The following is an 18,236-nucleotide window of genomic DNA, read 5'->3' as shown; positions in this document are numbered from 1 at the left end:
TTGTTTTCTCTTTTATTAAATTTCTTCTTCGATCTTTGTAATGTAAACTATAGAACAGCCTGCCCTTACCCTAGGAACCTAATTTTCTCTTCTTGGTTGCTTTCTTTCCCACAGTGTCTGAAATAGCCTTCTAATGCACTTTATCAGAAAAAGAAGTGAGTTGTTTGTCTAACCTAAGCGATCATGTTCAGGTCTTCTTAAAATCAAATAGGAAAATTTATCAAAAGAGATATTATCCTGAAAATTCATACATTCCCCTAATATTTTAGTATTTAAGCTGATTTGAAGGGGTCCAATATCAGTTTATCTAGTGTCGTTTCATATTCCAGCATACAAAGTTATAGATGCATTTAGTATACTTAAAAGATCAGAAACTATGTTTTTTATATACAGATTATGGGAAAAAATAGTCCTACTCAATTCTGTCCTTGTTAGATGATATATATATATATACTGTGTACAGTTTTTGCTGTTTTGTTTTAGTGGGGCTTTGACATATTTGGAGGGCAATTAAGGATAAACTTTAAAGAAGGTAACCAAGAAGATCTTGATGCCACGTTCCATGGGAAACCTGAAAGACTTGTATATATTCGCCCCGGGGAGGACTTGGTAACTGAAAAGCTATCATAAAGAAGAAAAAAAACAGACTTAATTTGTCTGTACACTTGCAACATCCAGAACTAGGATTAAAGGTGGGTTGGGGGAGGGAGAGGAAAGGGAACTCATATTGGTTTTTGTGTGTCAGGCACCCTTCCTGGTGCTTCATGTATGCCTTTTTATCTTTTGATTCTTAGTATGTTCTCATTTAAACGTATATACGTGATATAGTTAATATTTATCTATTTTATAGGTAAAGGGAGAAGTTAAGTAACATGCCCAAGATTATTCAGTGACTAAGTTGGAATTAGAATTTTTTAAACTTGTCCTCCTTAATTTTATTCACATATATTTTAAATAATATATAGCAACATATTTTAGAAAAACTACTTTTTCCCTGTTCTCATTTCATGAAATTTTATCCATCTTTATATATGTTTTCAATCTCAATATCTTCATCATCGCTATGTCTTTTTTGAATTATCTTGCACAGTTAGCCATGGTATGTCCTCTGCTATAAGCTGTTTGAGATACAGCATTTTTTGAATATGTATATGCTGCTTCATTAGAAATTTTATTCCAAGCAACAAGTACTTATTCACACAACATAAGATCAATTTGTTGTTTTCATTTCTGGTGTTGGTGTTTGTGATTTCTATGCTGTATTCATTTGCTGGATTTTTTTTATTGACAAAAGTTTATCACATTTTGTTTCTGAAAAGACTTTTTTTATTATGAGAAATGTAATGAACATCTATTTACATATTACCCATATATAACAATAACATTTTGTAAAATTTGCTACATATTTTTTCTGACATATTTTAATGCAAATACACATTTCATCTCTATTTCTATGTGCATCTCCAAAAATAAGACTTATACAATCTTAATATCATTATCACACTTAATAAAATCAATAATAATTTTCTACTATTATCTAATAGTAATCCTTATTAAAATTTCCCCAGTTATGTTTTATAAAACTATTTTGTTCAAATCAAGGTTCAATCAAGTATCATTATTGTATTTAGTTGTTGTAACTCTTTTTTAAAAAAAATTTAATTAGTTTCAAGTATATAGCACATCAGTCAGATATCTGTATAGTTCGTAAAACGGTCCCCCCAATTGCTCCCTCCCTCCCCCTAGCCAACATATTAATGCTAATTGCATTCCCTATGTCATAGTACCCATCCCCGTGAGCATCCATCAGCTACTAATTTGTACTTCTTTAACCCTTCACCCCATTCTCCTAGTCCCCCAAACTCCCCTCCCCTCTGTGCATCATCAAATTGTGAGTCTGTTTTTAATTAGTTTGTTCTTTTTATTCCTTAGATTCCTCATATAAGTGAAATCATATAGTGTTTAACTTTCTCTGTCTGACTTAAATACCTTCTAGGTCCATCAAAACAATATCTTTTCCATTCCCTTCCTTTTAGTCTATGTGTGTCTTTTAATCTGAAGTGAGTCTCTTACAGGCAACATGTAGGGGTCTTGTTTTCCTTTTCATTCATTCACTCTATCTTTTAGTTGGAGCACTTAATTCTTTTCCATTTGAGGTACTCATTGATAGGAATGTAGTTTTACCATTCTTTATTCCTGTTTTTGATACATGTTTTTTCTTCTTAAAGAAGTCCCTCCAACATTTCCTATAATACTGGCTTGGTGGTGATAAATTCCTTTAGCTTATTTTTTGTCTGGGAAGCTCTTTATCTATCCTTTAACTCTAAATGATAGCTTTGCTGGATAAATTATCCTTGTTTGTAGATCCTGGATCTTCATCCTGTCAAATATTTTTTGCCAAGCCCTTCTGTCCTTCACAGTTTCTTTTGAGAAATCAATCAGCTGCCAGTCTTTTGGGTTTTCCCTTATAAGTAACTATCTGTTTTTTTCTTGGTGCTTTTCAATATTCTTTCTTTGTATTTAACCTTTGGCATTTTATATGATGTGTCTTGGTGTGGGCCTCTTTGGATCCCTGATTTTTGGAATTCTCTGAGCTTCCTGGGGTTTTATGTCCATTTCCTTCACCAGGTTTAGGGAGGTATTCCATCATTATTTCTTCAAACAGCTGTTCAGCATCTTGATTTTCTTCAGTTACACCCATCAGATGAATATTTGGAGCCTTAATAGTGTCCCATATCCTCCTTAAATTTTTTTGTAGTCTTGGCATCTTATCTCTTGCCATTTTGATTGCGTGTCCTTGACTTTCCCATCCTCTAGATAGGGCATTTGATCCTTTATTCACTTTGTTTATTCCATTTAATATACTTCTTACCTCAGATAATGTGTTCTTCATTTCAGACTGGTTTCCATTTCCATGTTTTTTTTATCTCTTTGTTGAAGTTCTCACTGAATTTATCTTCACTTCCCAAAAATTCATTGAGCATCTTTATAACTAGTGTTTTGAACTCTGCATTTGTTAGATTACTTGACTGCATTATATCTGGATCTCTCTTCTGTTCTCTCATATGGTTTCTGCTTCTTTGTCTTCCCATTTTGCTGCCTTTCCATGTCTGTTTCTATGTACTAAGCAAAGCTCCTAAGTCTCCGGTCTTGGTGTGGATTTGTGAAATAGGTGTTCAATGGCCCAGTCCTGGAGGGGTTCAGCTGCAGGCCAAATTTAGCCCCAGCCTGTGCTCCTCCGGGGCCACCTGTTAAGATTCAGCAAGCAATCCACAGATGCTGTGCTTATAGTTACCTCAAAAGGCCACACCAAAAACTGAGGCCTGCTGCCTCCATTGTGAGTCTAGGTGCTACTCAGCAAGAAGCACCTGATTTGCTGAGGATATATCTGGATGTATGTGGCTTGGGTGGGGCTGTGAGTTGGGGGAGGCGGGATTTCAGGGAATCCTCTGGGTGGAGCGATCTTTGTTATCCAGTTTGATGCCATCACAGTTATGGCGGTGCTGCATCTGCGCGCTGGGAGAGGGGAGAGCTCAACAGAGAACAATGGATACCGCAAGCACTTCTGTACAGAGTGTGTGAGTCTCGCTTTGGCCCTCAGTCCGACAATGTCTCCCTGTAAGTCCCTGATGCTCCCTGCGCGCAGCCGAATCGGCACTGGTGCTCAGAGCGAGCTGGTCCATCACCAAGAAAATCCACTCGTGGATGTGGCCCCTTTAAGAGGCTTCTGCCACTGCCACAACCTCGGTCTCAGCCGCTGGAGACCGGGCAGCCCTGCGTCCTCATCTCCATCCTACCTTCTGCTGTTGCAAGGTGCTTTCTTGGATTTCTCCCTAGTTGTATGGTTTGTTCATCAAGTTCCCAGGTGATTTTTCCTTGCTGCTGCTCTTCTTTTCTGTCACAACTTTGATTTGGTCGCCAGAGGGATGAACAGAGCCTCTATCATCTACGCCATTTTTTTTTCTTACTAGTTGTTGTAACTCTTAATTTTCCTTCAGAGTCAGAGTATGAACACAGTACTGTGCTTTTCCTATGTTTTTCTTTCCTTGGAATGACAAAGCTTTGTAACTTTCCAATAATAGAATGGCTGCTGGAGATATTAGTGAGCTCTTCATTGAGGTGTAGTAGGCGCAGTGGTTTAGTAGGCTGAGCTGACTCTGACCTCTGTAGTGTCCTATCCAGTGAACACTTTCCTTCATATTATTTGATTACATTGTGGCATTTGATGTTTGTCGTTTCCACCTTTGGTTTGTGTGACATGTTTTCTCTTGGTTTTATTCTTAACCTCTATTGTTTCTTTTTTGTCCTGTATGTTGATGTTCCCTTGGCCTCTTATCTGATCTCATCTAAGGACATAATGAAGAAGACCGGGCTTTGGCATACAGTAGCGACTCATTAAATATTACCTATTACTCATATTCTCTACTTCGGGAAACTCTTTAGAATATGTGTAAATGCTAATGATATTGACATCCACATTTCAAAGTCCAGTCCTATTTCCTGAGCTTCATTATGGTGTCTCTAGCTGCTTCCTAGATGTTTTCATTTGGTTTTCCTTTAGGCATCTCAAACTCAGGTCAGAAAAGAATTTACATCTCTACACAAATCTTTTCCTTTTGGTGAATACCTAGTAATTTCTTCGATCACCCAAACCAGAAGCATGGGAAGGATTCTAGTTAAACTTGGAGTCATTTTATGTACTTCTTATACCTGCTAAAAGTCACTTATCTCCTTTCCTATTTCTGTGTCCTTACTTCCAGTGCCTTAATTAAGCCCTTTTTACTTCTAATCTGCCATTAGCAATTATCATATTGAGTTGTACTCATAGATTTACATGTGTCTTTTCTGGGAGACTAACCTCTTGGAGGGATGGAGTCATGTTTTATTCAGTTTTCTATATCCTTCTCCCAGAGAGGCAATACTGTATTATTATAGTGATTAAGAGTACAGGCTTTTGATTTGAATTTTGGCTCTACCACTTCTTGGCTGTAAGAGCTTGGACAAGGTAACAAACTTCATGCTTGTTTCCACATTTGTGAAAGAGATAATAATAGTGCCTATTTTATAGGGCCACTATGAATATTAAATATTAAGCCCTTGGAAAAGTGTTCGGCTTATAGTAAATTCTCAGTAAATATTATAGCACCTATTATAATGTCTGGTACCTAGTGGGAACCCAGTTAACATTTGAATCAGTTAATAGAGGGCATTTCTGAATTGGCCAAAAGATTGTGATAGTTAACCTCTAAATGCCTTTACAACTTTCAACCTAAATTCTATTTTATGTCATGACTTAAGGCCTGGTAGAGGTAGTTATAACAGCAAATAAATGCTTATCCAAAAAAAGATAATACAGTTTTAAGAACTGGCTTTTGTTCTGTCACTAATATATGCCATTGTGTATATTCATGGCTAATTAAATAGGGATGCCAGTTTTTATTGTCTTCGGTTTGAATGGAAACTGCAACTCATTTCACAGCAGGATGGCAAGTTCAGCAGTATTGCTTTTATTTTTAATTAGGCAGTCATCCTGAAATGCATCTGTATTTGCTATGTGGGTCCATAGAAAGGATAGCAGCTGAGCAGACTTGTCATGTAGATTTGCCATGGGGTTGGTCTTGATACACACAGTTAATGTACTTGTCAGTATTCCTCGTCTAGAAAATGGTCAGTTTTCTGGGCCACATTTTACCCATAAAAATCCTTGTTTCCTTTTAAATTAGTTAGGGACTTTTTATGATTATAGAAAAAAAATATGATAAGGTATTATGTTTACGTTCCTTTTCTACTCTTTATACCCAGGGTGTAAAAGTCCATCCTGGAATTCTCAAAAATTCTTTTTAGTAACTTTATGAGACTTCATTGCCAACTTTGTGTACACATGATTCTGTACTTGGATGGATATTGATTTTTTTTGCTGGCTGGTAATTTGTGATATCCTACTACCTGTTAGTTGATAGCTGTTCAGTGCATTGCAGGATTTTATTTGCATCTACACTGTTGTGAAATTTTATCTACTTTGTTCCTGTGAAATGAAAGAGTAAGCAACAACAAATACTGTACATTAGAATAGAAATGGAGGAATGATTGGGAATTGACATATTCCCAACTGAATGACTGAAGGCCTTTTGCTCCAGAGGCTGGTGGAATTATCATCTGTATACTCTTTAGTCTCCACATTTAAAGCAGAATGGGGAATGGTAGTAGCTTTCTACCTAGCTAACATGCAATTTAGCTGTGTTTCCTGAGAAGATATGTCACAGTGGGAAGTGTTTGGAATTAAAACTACTGGCTTTGAATCCTGAGTCTGTCATTAGTTGGTTGACTTTGGGCAAGTCTTTTAATCTCTCAGTGTCATAATTTCTTCCTCTTTAACTTGGAGATAACACCTACCTTGCAGAGTTTTCTAAAGATTAGAGAAAGCTTTTGCAAAAACAACTTGGTAGAGTGCATAGCCCATGGTCAGTGGTGGCTGTGGTGGTTACTATTTCAAACAAGAGTATGGTCTAACTGGGAGTCCTAAAAATGTTTCATTGATTCACTGTAAAATGATTTGTGGAATTCTTAGTTTATAAAGATAAAATATATAATATTGAGTATAGGCTATTTAGTTGACTTTTTTCAAATTAAAATCAAAGCTTTTAATTGTACCTTCTTTGTGAAAAATAAATCAATCCCAGTGTAAGTGAAAATTAGCCTTTGAAAAGACAAACCTGCCTATGTAGAAAAGAAAAACAATTTAAACTTCCAAGCTTATAAATATTGAAATTGAGAACACAATTACTGAAAAATTACTTGTGTCCTGGTAAGCAACGTAATTTTGGCATTTTTGCTATTTCCTAGTTTAAGAACAGAACTGTTTCTAACCATTGTTTCTCAACGGGGGCACTATTGGCATTTAGGGCAGGACAATTCTTTGTTGTGTGGGACTGTTCTGTGTATTGTAGGACATTTAGTTTTCTTGGCCCTTGTCCACTAAAATGCCAGTAGTGCCCACCCCACACCCCCACTGTTGTGACAATAATTCCTCCCTGACAGGAACCTCTCTCTATCTCCTAAATTTTCACATGAAAACCACTGGGAATCTAGCTGAAATATTTTTAGTGAAGCAGACCATAGTATCATCAGTTTTCATTTAAGAATTCCAAAATTTTAAAATTATTCTTGATCAACAAAGTGTAGTCTCTTGAGTTGGGTGGCCTCTTTACAGTGAAACCAGCATTTTAAAAAATTATTATACCTTTCTAGTAAATGTGAGAGTAATTGTAATTGTCCCTAGTTCCCCTAAGGGACACTCTTAGTATCAAAAGGTAATATTCCATAAATAAGACCAAGAGAGGTAATTCAGAGATAAAATCTCACATTTTAAAGAATGTCTTTTCTGGTTTAAAATTAATCATTTTCAGATTTAAAAATTACAGTGTGGTTTTAGAGTCTATTTATATACACTTTTTCACTGACACTTGTGGCTAATTAAAATTTGTCAAATTAAATTGAACACTGCAAAGCTTGGTTGATTTCATTTAAAATGTGGCCATTTAGTATATTGACCAAAGGAGCAGTAGGCATAATTTGAAGTTTTCCCAGGATCAGCACTTCTCTAAAATGGATTAATAAAGTTCTGACTCCCATGAGGGAACTGTACTTTTTACCACTCAGTTCAGCTGTTTAGTAATTAGTATTACTTTAGCATATAATAGGGGCTCTACAACTAAATATCAATCAGTGTTTGTCATGAATGCTTTCACATTTTAAGTGTGTGGACTTGAATAAGTTAGGCTATCTAAAAATTCTCCTGATGCTTTTGAGTTTTTAGCCTAAAATGTAAATATTTCTTGGACCAAAAACTATAATGAAACTGTGGCAGAATAAAAGTTTAGAATCTAGAGACTTGGTTTATACATTGGGATGCTATTTATTTGCCAAATTGTTTTCAGATTTTTTGACCTAAGCATACTGTTGTATTGGCAACAGATCAAAAAAACAAACAAAAAACAAAAAAAATGGTTGTTTCTTTTTGTTAATTCCCCCCCAAATTAAATATAAATAAGAGTATAATATACCACCCAGAATTAACAAATATTGGTTAACAAAAAAATTAGCAAATTTATTATTTTATTGTTTGCTATAGGTTTTTTTTTTGGTAAAAGGAACCAAAATATTAGTGCTACAGGTGAGGTTTCCTTTGTTTTCCCTTATCTCATTTCTCTTCTTTCTCACCAAGGCAGCTACTACTATGAATTTACTGTCTATCTTTCTAGTTCATGTCTTTAGACATTTACTATAAATATTTATTTTTAAATAATAATTATAATAACCAACAAGAGTTGAATGCCCACTGTTTGCTAGGTACTGTTCATTTTATTCAATAACCCTATGGTTGTTGTAAGAATTAAATGAGTTAATACATATAAAATGTTATAAGGTAGGTACTATTTTTATTTCCATTTTACAGATGATGAACTGGAGAAGTAGAGAGGTTTTAAAATGACCAGGCTCATATAGCTACAGGATATAGAGCAAGGATTTGAACCCAGATTGGCTCTAGAAGCTATACTTTCTAATCAATATGCTGTCTTGCCTCTCTATAACATATATTTTGTATGTTTTTAAAAATACACTTTTTATACAAATGATCCAGTCAAAAAATGGGCAGAGGAACTGAACAGACATTCCCCGAGAGGGCATACAAATGGCCAACAAATATATGAAAAGATACTCAACATCGCTAGCTATTAAGGAAATGCAAGTCAAAACCACAGTGAGATACCATCTCACACCTGTTAGAATAGCTGTTATCAACAGGACAAGCAATAATTAATGTTGGAGAGGATGTGGAGAAGTAGGAACCCCCTCATACACTGCTGGTGGCACTGCAAATTGGAACAGCCACTATGGAAGTTCCTCAAAAAACTAAGAATTGATCTACCATATGATCTAGCAATCCCTCTACTAGGTATTTACCCCAAAGACTTGAAAACTCATATCTATAAAGATATTTGCACACCAGTGTTCATAGCACCATTATTCACAGTGGCCAGGACATGGAAGCAACCAAAGTGCTCTATGATAGATGATTGGCTAAAGAAGCTGTGGTACATATATTACAATGGAATATTACTCAGCCATAACAAAAGATGAAATACTGCCATTTGGAACAACATGGATGGAACTCAAGATAATCACGCTAAGTGAAAGAAGCCAGACAGAAAAAGTTGAAAATCACATGATATCACTTCTATGTGGGATATAAACCTAAAAGCAACAAATGAACAGGACAAACAGAGACTCATGGACATAGGCTATAGACTAGTGGTTACCAGATGACTATAGAGTAGTGGTTACTAGCGGAGTGGGGGAGGAGGAGGGATGTAAATGGGGTAAGGGGGTCAAATATAGGGGGATAAGGGGAGGGTGAAGTGGGTAAAGGGGATCAAATATATGGTAGCTGAAGGAAACTGGACTTTGGGTGGTGAACACAATACAATATACAGATGTCAAATGATAATGTACACCTGAAAATTATAGGATTGTATTAACCAATGTTACCTAATAAACTTTATTAAAATAATAATAATAATTGAATCTTCTAAAAAAAACTTAGAAAGATGAAAGGAAATAAAATATTAACAGTGAAAACAATAAAATATACTTTTTATTAAAATTATATGCAGTGGGGATGGTCCTGTAATTTTTGAATTTTAGTGATGTCACTAACTACAACTTGCTTTTCCCTACTCAATATGCTTTTGAAATACATTCACATTGCTAGATAGAGTTCATTCATTGTAAGTGCTGTATATTTCATTGAAAAATATGCTACAGTTTATTGCTCCTACTAACTTTAGGTTTTCTTTTTTTCCAAACTTTGTATTATGCACAATACTGAAATTAAATGAATAACCTTATTCAGGTCTCCTGTGTTTATGTGCAAGTTTCTGTGAGCATATATCTTTTTAGAAATACTTTCCTGCCTCTTGAAAAGTATTGTGAGCCAAGATACAAAGCTATTTGTTTTTCAAAATAAAAATATAAAAAAATTCAGTCTTTTTTGCTGTTGTGAAACTCGTAACTGACTCCACCCAAACCAGCTCAGTTGGAATTACCTCCTGTCACCTAGCTGAGAATGTAAAACCTGACCTGTTGAGCTGCAGAGAACAACTCTGTCTCCCAAGCCTTAGCACAGAGAACAGCAGCTAATTTCACAGAGGCCACAGGGCAGATGTTATTCTTGAGGGCTCTGTGGAGGTTAACAGTGTATTTCATTCAAAATGAAATATATCTAAAAAATAAAAAAGTCAGTAGATGGCAAGTTTATCAAATTGTTCAGTTAATTTAGCAGACAACTATGCTTTATATATTCAGTTTTAACTTCAATATTTTGTATTTTATTTTTCTAAAGTAAAGTTTCTTTTTCCTTTTTTTCTATCTGTCCAAGTTACAGTTAGCTTGGCCTTCCTCTGCACTCAAGTCCTGGTCTTTTCTACCCAGATGATTAGCTTAATTTCTTACAACGTAGTGAAAAAACACCAAACTATGTGGTAATGAAATGGGAAAAGCATGAGCTTTGGTGCTGGATGGACCTTGGTTCCAATTCTGGTTCTACCAGCTGTGTATCCTTAGGCAAGTTACTTAACTTCCTGAGCCTACATTTTTTTTTCTGTAAAATGAGGATCACATATACCTTGGTGGTATGTTTTGAAGATTAAATGAGAAAATACTTGCAAAATTCTGTTTCGTTTTTAAGCTATTAATATTCCCCTCCCCTGCTGCAGAGATCTTCAACTCTTAGTATATGTAAGAATCACTGGGGAGCTTGGTAAAATTTTCAGGCCTCACTCCAAGAAATTCTAATTTCAGAGGTCAAGGTTGAGACCAAAGAATCTAGGTTTTAAACAAGCTCCTTGGGTAATTTTGAAGCAGATGATCAACAGGCACATTTTTAGAAATGCACTTGGTTTCTTGGTTTCTTGGTTCCAAGTCTAGCTTTGTTAGTAAAATAGCTTATAGCTATGGCAAATCATTTCTACTTTCTGAGCTTTATGTTTCCTCAAATATAAAATGAATGACTAAAACTTTATAGTTTTATAATCCTAAATTTTTGATCTGGTAATCTGTTGCCATTTTTTGGCAGAGGTTCAGTAGTGGTACTGAATTTTTTGGGCGGGGAGGAGGGCGGGAACTCAGATTATTCTTCCTTCTGTGGCCTCTGTGAAATTAGCTTAAGCAAAAATAATTTCCTTTTGAAGATAAAGGGATATGTCATGGAACCTTAAGCTAGGATGTAGTTGGGCCTCAGGAATCCGGGACTAGAGCACATAGGGAAAAATCAAGTTCTCACTTTGTCTGTTACTCCCACCCCCACCCCCACCCCCACCCCCTTCAAACTGGCCCCAGTCTCTTGGCTTTTTTTTGCCTTTCAGGCTACATGGTAGAAAATGGCCATGGCCAAACACTCCTGAGTTTACATGGCTTCTTTTTTTGAAAGCAGCCAGACTGAGGCTGGAATATCTTAATTCCAAATTGCTAAGAAAGTAACTGTGATTGGTGCATATTGAGTAGAGTGCCACTAACTTCTGGCTGTTGCTAGGGAGCCAGGGTCTTAATGTAAGGCTGGATAGGAGCCCTGTGGTTATTCTCCCCTTGTTGGAGGTGGTAAAGGTAGTCTGGGTTATGTATTCGCTACATTTATGAAAGCATTTCACTAATTGAAGAGTCCATTGTTGTATTTTGTATAAGACCCTTAAAATCGATTCTCATAGAAAAAAATAGAAGTAGGGAGAGACAGGCTATAAAAGAAAAAGTGGGCTTGTTTTTATTCTTAGTTATGTACCAGATAGAGTAGAGCCTTCTATAGTCACTTCTACTGAACTATGCTGTTTAATTAACAGTGAACTTTTAAGTTGCTTTTGCATATAGTTTTCTTCTTTTAAAATTATGTAATTCTATATTATAAAATCTTTGTCATTTGTTTTATATATTTGGACTTAATTTTCAAATGAAGAGAAAATTATGAGGCTATGAATGGCATTATTGGTAGGAACACAGGCTTTTGAATAAGTCTTGCATTTTAATTTTATCTCTGCTATTTAGTGACTGATTACTTGACTACTCTGTGAAATGAACATAAGAACCATTATATCATGGATTACTTGAAAATCAAATGACATGACATGACGACATATTTTTGGCTTTTACATTATGTTTCCTAAGTAGTGGGTGCTCAATGAATTAGAGATGTTATCATTGTTATTTTGTTTTTAGAATGTAATTGATGATCTTCATTATATTCTACTCATTTATGTTAAAGACTGACTATATCTTGAGCTTTAAATACATCAGTATTTTTGGAAAGTAAAGGCTTAAAGTGTTTTTCATATCTGAAAATCAGAAACTAGAATGTGAAAGAAGAAATATTTTTACATTGATAGTTCATTAGTTTGTATTTATTAATGATTTTAATGAAGTATCTTTTTGATCTCTTGTTTAGTGTCAAACTGGAAGAGAAGTAAAACTCAACAGAAATTTATAATGTGTGGCGTTCCTTCTTAAGAGAAGAAAAAAGTGATTATTGTGACTATGGATCGAAGCAAACGGAATTCAATTGCAGGATTTCCTCCACGTGTGGAGCGTCTTGAAGATTTTGAAGGAGGTGGTGGAGGGGATGGGAACGTGACCCAGGTGGGAAGAGTTTGGCCATCTTCTTATCGAGCTCTTATAAGTGCCTTTTCCAGACTGACACGTTTAGATGACTTCACCTGTGAAAAAATAGGATCGGGCTTCTTCTCTGAAGTGTTCAAGGTGAGTGATACTTCAGCTTTTCTCATATTATCTTGTTCATGGTCAGCTTCACTGCAGAATTGATAGTTGTGTTTAATTAGGACATAGGCTTTGCTTAGTCAAGGTATTGTGGATCTCGAGCAGTTTTCTAACTGTCCCCTCAAGCTCTTTATTAACTTGTGAGGTATTTTATTATTTTAATTATAAAATAGTGCATATTGATCAAAAATCCTAATAATATGAGTCTCTTTCGTTTCCCCTTCCCCCATACATATATCTCTCCAAAAATAAGTATAATTAACAATTTGGTATGTGTACTCTGGACCCTTTTCTGTGCTTATGCGTATATTATACACACATCTTATATACATATATAAAAACTTACATATACATCTAAAGAGATATACTTATATACACACATGCACACATATGTACATACTCACACATATAGTTTTTGTTTGCTTAATTTTAATAAAATTGAGCCTTTAATGTTCCCAAGCAATCACATTTCCCTAGTTCATTTATTATCCCAGAAGATTATTTGAAGCCTTTTTTTCTCTAATCAAACTCTGAGGACTTCTTCTCTAGTCCTCACTCTTAGTGAGGAGCTTGCTTCCTAATTCACTGAGAAGACTGAAGCAAGCTGAAGAGAACTTCCACAGCCTCCCATCACCCCATATGGCTACTAACCCACATCTCTACCCACTTCCTTGGACTTTATTCCTGTCACTATGGATGAACTATCCATGTTCCAATCTAAGTCATACTTCTATTTATATGGTATATCCTGTTTCCATTTGCCTATTCAGAGACATTACCTAAGAAATTCTCCCGTCTCTTTCCTACGTCATATTTCACTCTCTTAAATTATTTTCATCAGCATGTAAATATTGTTATTTTTCTCACATTAAAAAAATCTTTAAAGGGAGAAAAACTTATTTTGACCACATCATCTCTCTTTTGCTATACTCCTTCATGTCTTGTTCTCTTTTGGACCAAAACACCTCTATAGAGTTATTTCCTCTCAACCATTTACTGTTCCTTTCCTTCTCTTTGATCCATCTCACTCTCCTTTCTCTTTCCCTCCTTCATTCTCTCCTTCCTTCCTTCTCTCTCTCTCTCTAATGTGGTAAGATATATACCACAAATATACCATTTTAACCATATTTAAGTGCACTGTTCAGTGGTATTAAATACTTTTACAATGTTATGCATTATCCATTTCTGGAACTTTTCATCATCCCAAACAGAAACTTATACCCATTAAACAATAACTCCCTATTCCCCTCTCCCCAGCCCCTGTTAACTCTGTTCTACTTTCTGTCTCCATGAATTTGCCTATTCTCGGTACTTCACATTAGTGGAATCATATAATATTTGTCCATTTGTGTCTGGTTTATTTCACTTATCAGAATATCCTAAAGTTTCACCCATGTTGTAAGATGTATCAGAATCTCATTCCTTTTTATGACTGAATAATATCCCATTGTTTGTATATACCACATTTTGGTTATCTATTCATCTATTGATAGACATTTGGGTTATTTTCACCTTTCGGTTATTGTGAATAATACTGCTGTGAACTTTGGTGTACAAGTATCTATCTGTGTCCCTGCTTTCAGTTCTTTTGGGTATTTAGTTATAAGAGGAATTATTGGGTCATATAGTGTTTCCTTTAAAAAAACTTTAAAAAAAATTAAAAAAAAATTATGGTAAAATACACATAACAAAATTTACTATCTTAACCATTTTTAAGTGTACAGTTAAGTAGTGTTCAGTATATTCACATTGTGGTTTAACCAATCTCCAGAACTTTTTCATCTTGCAAAACTGAAACTGTATACCCATTAAACAACAACTCCCTCTTTTAAATTTCTACCTTCAGCTCCTGGCAACAACCATTATACTTTCTGTTTCTATGAGTTTGACTACTGGAGATGCTTTATTTTGATAATTTCAACTACCCAAAAATTACAAAATAATTTTTGCATGACAAAAAAAAAAAACATTAAGAAAATTCAAAAGGCAAAAACTCACTTGGGGAAAAAAATGTATGCTATTTCATGGACTAAGTGTTAATTTCCTAATATCAGTGCCTAGAAATCAATAGAAAAACCAATAACTCAATAGAAAGCTGAATGAAAACATTCCGAATGAGCAGAATGTTTTCAGGAAAGGAAACATAAGTGATTGTTAAATATTTGAAAAGGCGCTCAACCTCCCAAATAATGAGCAATGCAAATTAAAATGCAACAAATACCATTTTAATCATCCTGTATCAATTGATAATACCATTATTGTTTGATAATGCCATTAGTTTGGTGAAGCAATGGGAAAATAGGCGCACTCATATCTTAATGGTGGGAAAGTAAAGTGGTACAACTGCTGTAGTGGAGGGGAATGCAAATGGAAAATAGCTATCAAACTTATAAAGGGATATTCTCTTTGATTTAGCTAGAAATTCCACTATTGGGGATTATCCTCCAGATATACTTGCATGCTAAATAGCATGTTTATAAGATTACTTATTGTTTATAATGGCAGTCATTTGTAAACAGCCCAAATAGTCATAGAGGACTAATTAAATTATTAAGCATCCATGTAATGTAGTACTTTGTAAGTGTAAAAAGGATTGAGGAAGCTTTTAAGTTCTGATACAGAAAGATCTCCCAGATATGTTACAAAAGCAGGATTCATAGTATTGTGTATGATATGCTTCATTTTGTTAAAAGAGAGGGAGAAAAGCAGGAAACGGTATTTGATTCTGTAGTAATAAACTTTGAGAATACATAAGAAACTAAGAATAGTAGTTACTTATGGAGAGGGGTAGTGGGAACTGGGCAAAGTTTTTTAGAACTTTTTAGTGTGTATGTATGTATATAATTCATTTAATTGAACCTATATTAAAATTTATATAACTAATTAAATCAAAAGAGAAACGAAAATAAACTCTTAGACACAAGTCTGTTTTTCTGAGCACTGTTATGTTCCACTGTTTAAATTTGTCTATTTCTCTGTCATACCATACTGATTGAAAATGTTCTCTTAAGTCCCATTGGGTGCTCTTAAATAGATCTTAAATGTGAATTTTAAAATCAGTTACATTTTATGAAAACTTCTCTGGGATTTCTATGGGGAATATATTGATTTCAGAATTAATCTGCAGAGAATTGATATCTTTAACATACTGAATTATGTTTTCTAGTAACATGATATGTTTCTCTATTTAGATCTTTTAAATCTGTGGTTAGTATCTTTTAGATACTGGCAATAGAGCTTTTTTCCATTAGAACCCTCCATTTTGTTCATGGCAGTAACCAGACCCAGGTGAGTTATTCTCTCAGCTTTCTTGTAGCTAGAGGTGGGTACATGAACACAGTTCTGGATATTTCAATCTAAATGGAATTCTGTTGAGACTGTGGGAAAGATTTTGCTTTTTGTGACAAAAGGGAAAGGTGGAACTGACTGATGATTCCTTTCTTTCCTGCCTTAGAACTGCAGTAGTCACCTGGTGATTATGAGGCTGATGGCATGAGGAAAAGTCTGAGAATTGTAGAGAAGCCAGCTCTGACATCTTGGAGTAGCTCAACTAATGCAACTGTCTATCTCTGTACTTTTCGTTATGTGAAAAAAAAACAAACCCTATTTTTATTTACACATGGTCATCCAGATATTCTTACTTTCTCTTGAATATATTCCTAACTGATCAAGTGAGCTTCTGTCAAGTTATTTGATTTTATTAATAGAGAGCTTAGACCTTTCTTGCTGTATTTAGTCCTAGATATTTCAAGTACTGTTGCTATTGTGAATGGATTCTTGTTTTCCATTACCTTATCTAATTGGTTATTAATGATTTGTACGAAAGCTATTAATTTATGTATGTTAGTTTTATATCTAGCCTCTTTGCCAAATTTTCATTTTTATTCTAATAGTTGGTTAATGGTTGGTTGGTTGGTCAGTTGATGTCCAAGAATTTGCTAAGTAGATAGTCATATCACTTGCAAACAACAGTAGTTCTATGTCTTCCTTTTCTTTTTTTTTTATTTTTTAGGCTAGGCAACCCTTGGTTGACCTCACAGATTGCAAGGACCTTGTCAACTTACAACCCTCCCTTTATTTTTTATGCCTACAGCACCTGATCTTCCTAGGTAGTCTCCCATCCAAGTACTAACCAAGCCTGACCCTTCTTAGCTTCTGAGATCAGACGAGATCGGGCTTGTTCAGGGTTGACATGGCCATAGATTTTTCTTTTTTTTGATAACTTTTCTTTTTAGTGTGTGTCATTGCATTGATATCTAGTATGATGATTGAATAGAGGCAGGTAAGGATCGCAGGCAGCTTTAACATGTTTTGTCTGACTAGAATGTTTATTTTATATTTATTAATATGATGTTGGGGATATATACTTTTCCTTAAGCTGAGAAGGTTTCCTATTTCTAAATGAGGATTTTTGTTAGAAAAGATTATTGAAGGTTATCAAAACATTCTTGATATCTGTTAGGGTGATGAAATAATTTTCTCTTTTCATCTAAAAAAATGTGAATAGTAAATCTATTGTTTAACCATGCATTTCTGGGATAAATAATACTTGTTTATGATGAACACTTTTTCATACACTACTGGATTTGATTTGCTAATATTTTATTTAGAATTTATGTCTATGTTCATAAGTGAGATTGGCCTATAATTTTTCTTTTTTTGATACTCTGTTCAATTTTAGTATTAGAATTATGCTACCTTCATAGAAGGGGTTGAGAAGTCTTCCAGGTTTTTTCCTAATATTGTGGGTAGTTCACATTGCATAGGACTTTATGAAGGTTTAGGAGAACTTTCCTGTAAAATCATCTGATGGAGGTAAATTTTTTATTTTTTCAACTTTTTAGAAATTGGTTGTTAGTCTTTTCAGACTTTCATTCTCTTAAGTGATTTTATTTTATTTTCTTAGTATATAATTAATTTTTTCTAAATTTTCAGATTTATAGGCATAAATATTGTACATAATTGATGTGGCAAGAATTTCTAGTTTTCCAATAACTGTATTTTCCTTTTTCCATATTAAATCTTTTAGTTGGACACATAGATGCCATTTCCCAGCTTTTCTTAAAGCTAGGTATAACTATCTGACTAATTTTGTCCAATAGGATATTAGGAGAAGAGTTAAATGGCAGTTTTTGGGAATCTTTCTTTGCTCCTTTTTTGTCCCTTCTTCCTTCATATTGGCTGAAATGAAGACATCTTGGATTGTAAAGTGACCTTGGAATGGAGGTCACCTGTGGTAGAACAAAACCGAGCCTGAGTATTCAAGGCCTTTATGGAGCAGAGCTGCCTAGACCTATATTGCCTCCTCCAAACTTTTATGTGAGAGAAAAATCTTGTTTAAAGACTTCTAAAATTTGGATTTCTTTTATTTGTAGTCAAACCTAATTGTAACTAATGTTATAATTGCCTGTCATATC

General features: G+C 34.7%; 1 protein-coding gene and 1 pseudogene across 1 annotated transcript in view; one reads left to right on the top strand and one right to left on the bottom strand.

The window, feature by feature from the left end:
- Window positions 1-18,236, top strand: part of TESK2 (testis-specific kinase 2) — a 107,357-nt gene that overhangs the window by 8,220 nt on the left and 80,901 nt on the right. The window contains exon 2 of the mRNA XM_011367582.2: window positions 12,491-12,801. Coding sequence (XP_011365884.1) covers window positions 12,580-12,801 — 222 coding nt within the window. The 5' untranslated portion in view covers window positions 12,491-12,579. The remainder of the gene's footprint in view (window positions 1-12,490; window positions 12,802-18,236) is intronic.
- LOC111744499 lies at window positions 16,904-17,023 on the bottom strand (annotated as a pseudogene).

Source organism: Pteropus vampyrus, unplaced genomic scaffold (genome assembly GCF_000151845.1).
Source record: "Pteropus vampyrus isolate Shadow unplaced genomic scaffold, Pvam_2.0 Scaffold135, whole genome shotgun sequence".
Lineage (NCBI taxonomy): Eukaryota > Metazoa > Chordata > Mammalia > Chiroptera > Pteropodidae > Pteropus > Pteropus vampyrus.
Note: the sequence above shows the minus strand (reverse complement) of the source record. Positions and strands in the feature narration are given on the sequence as shown.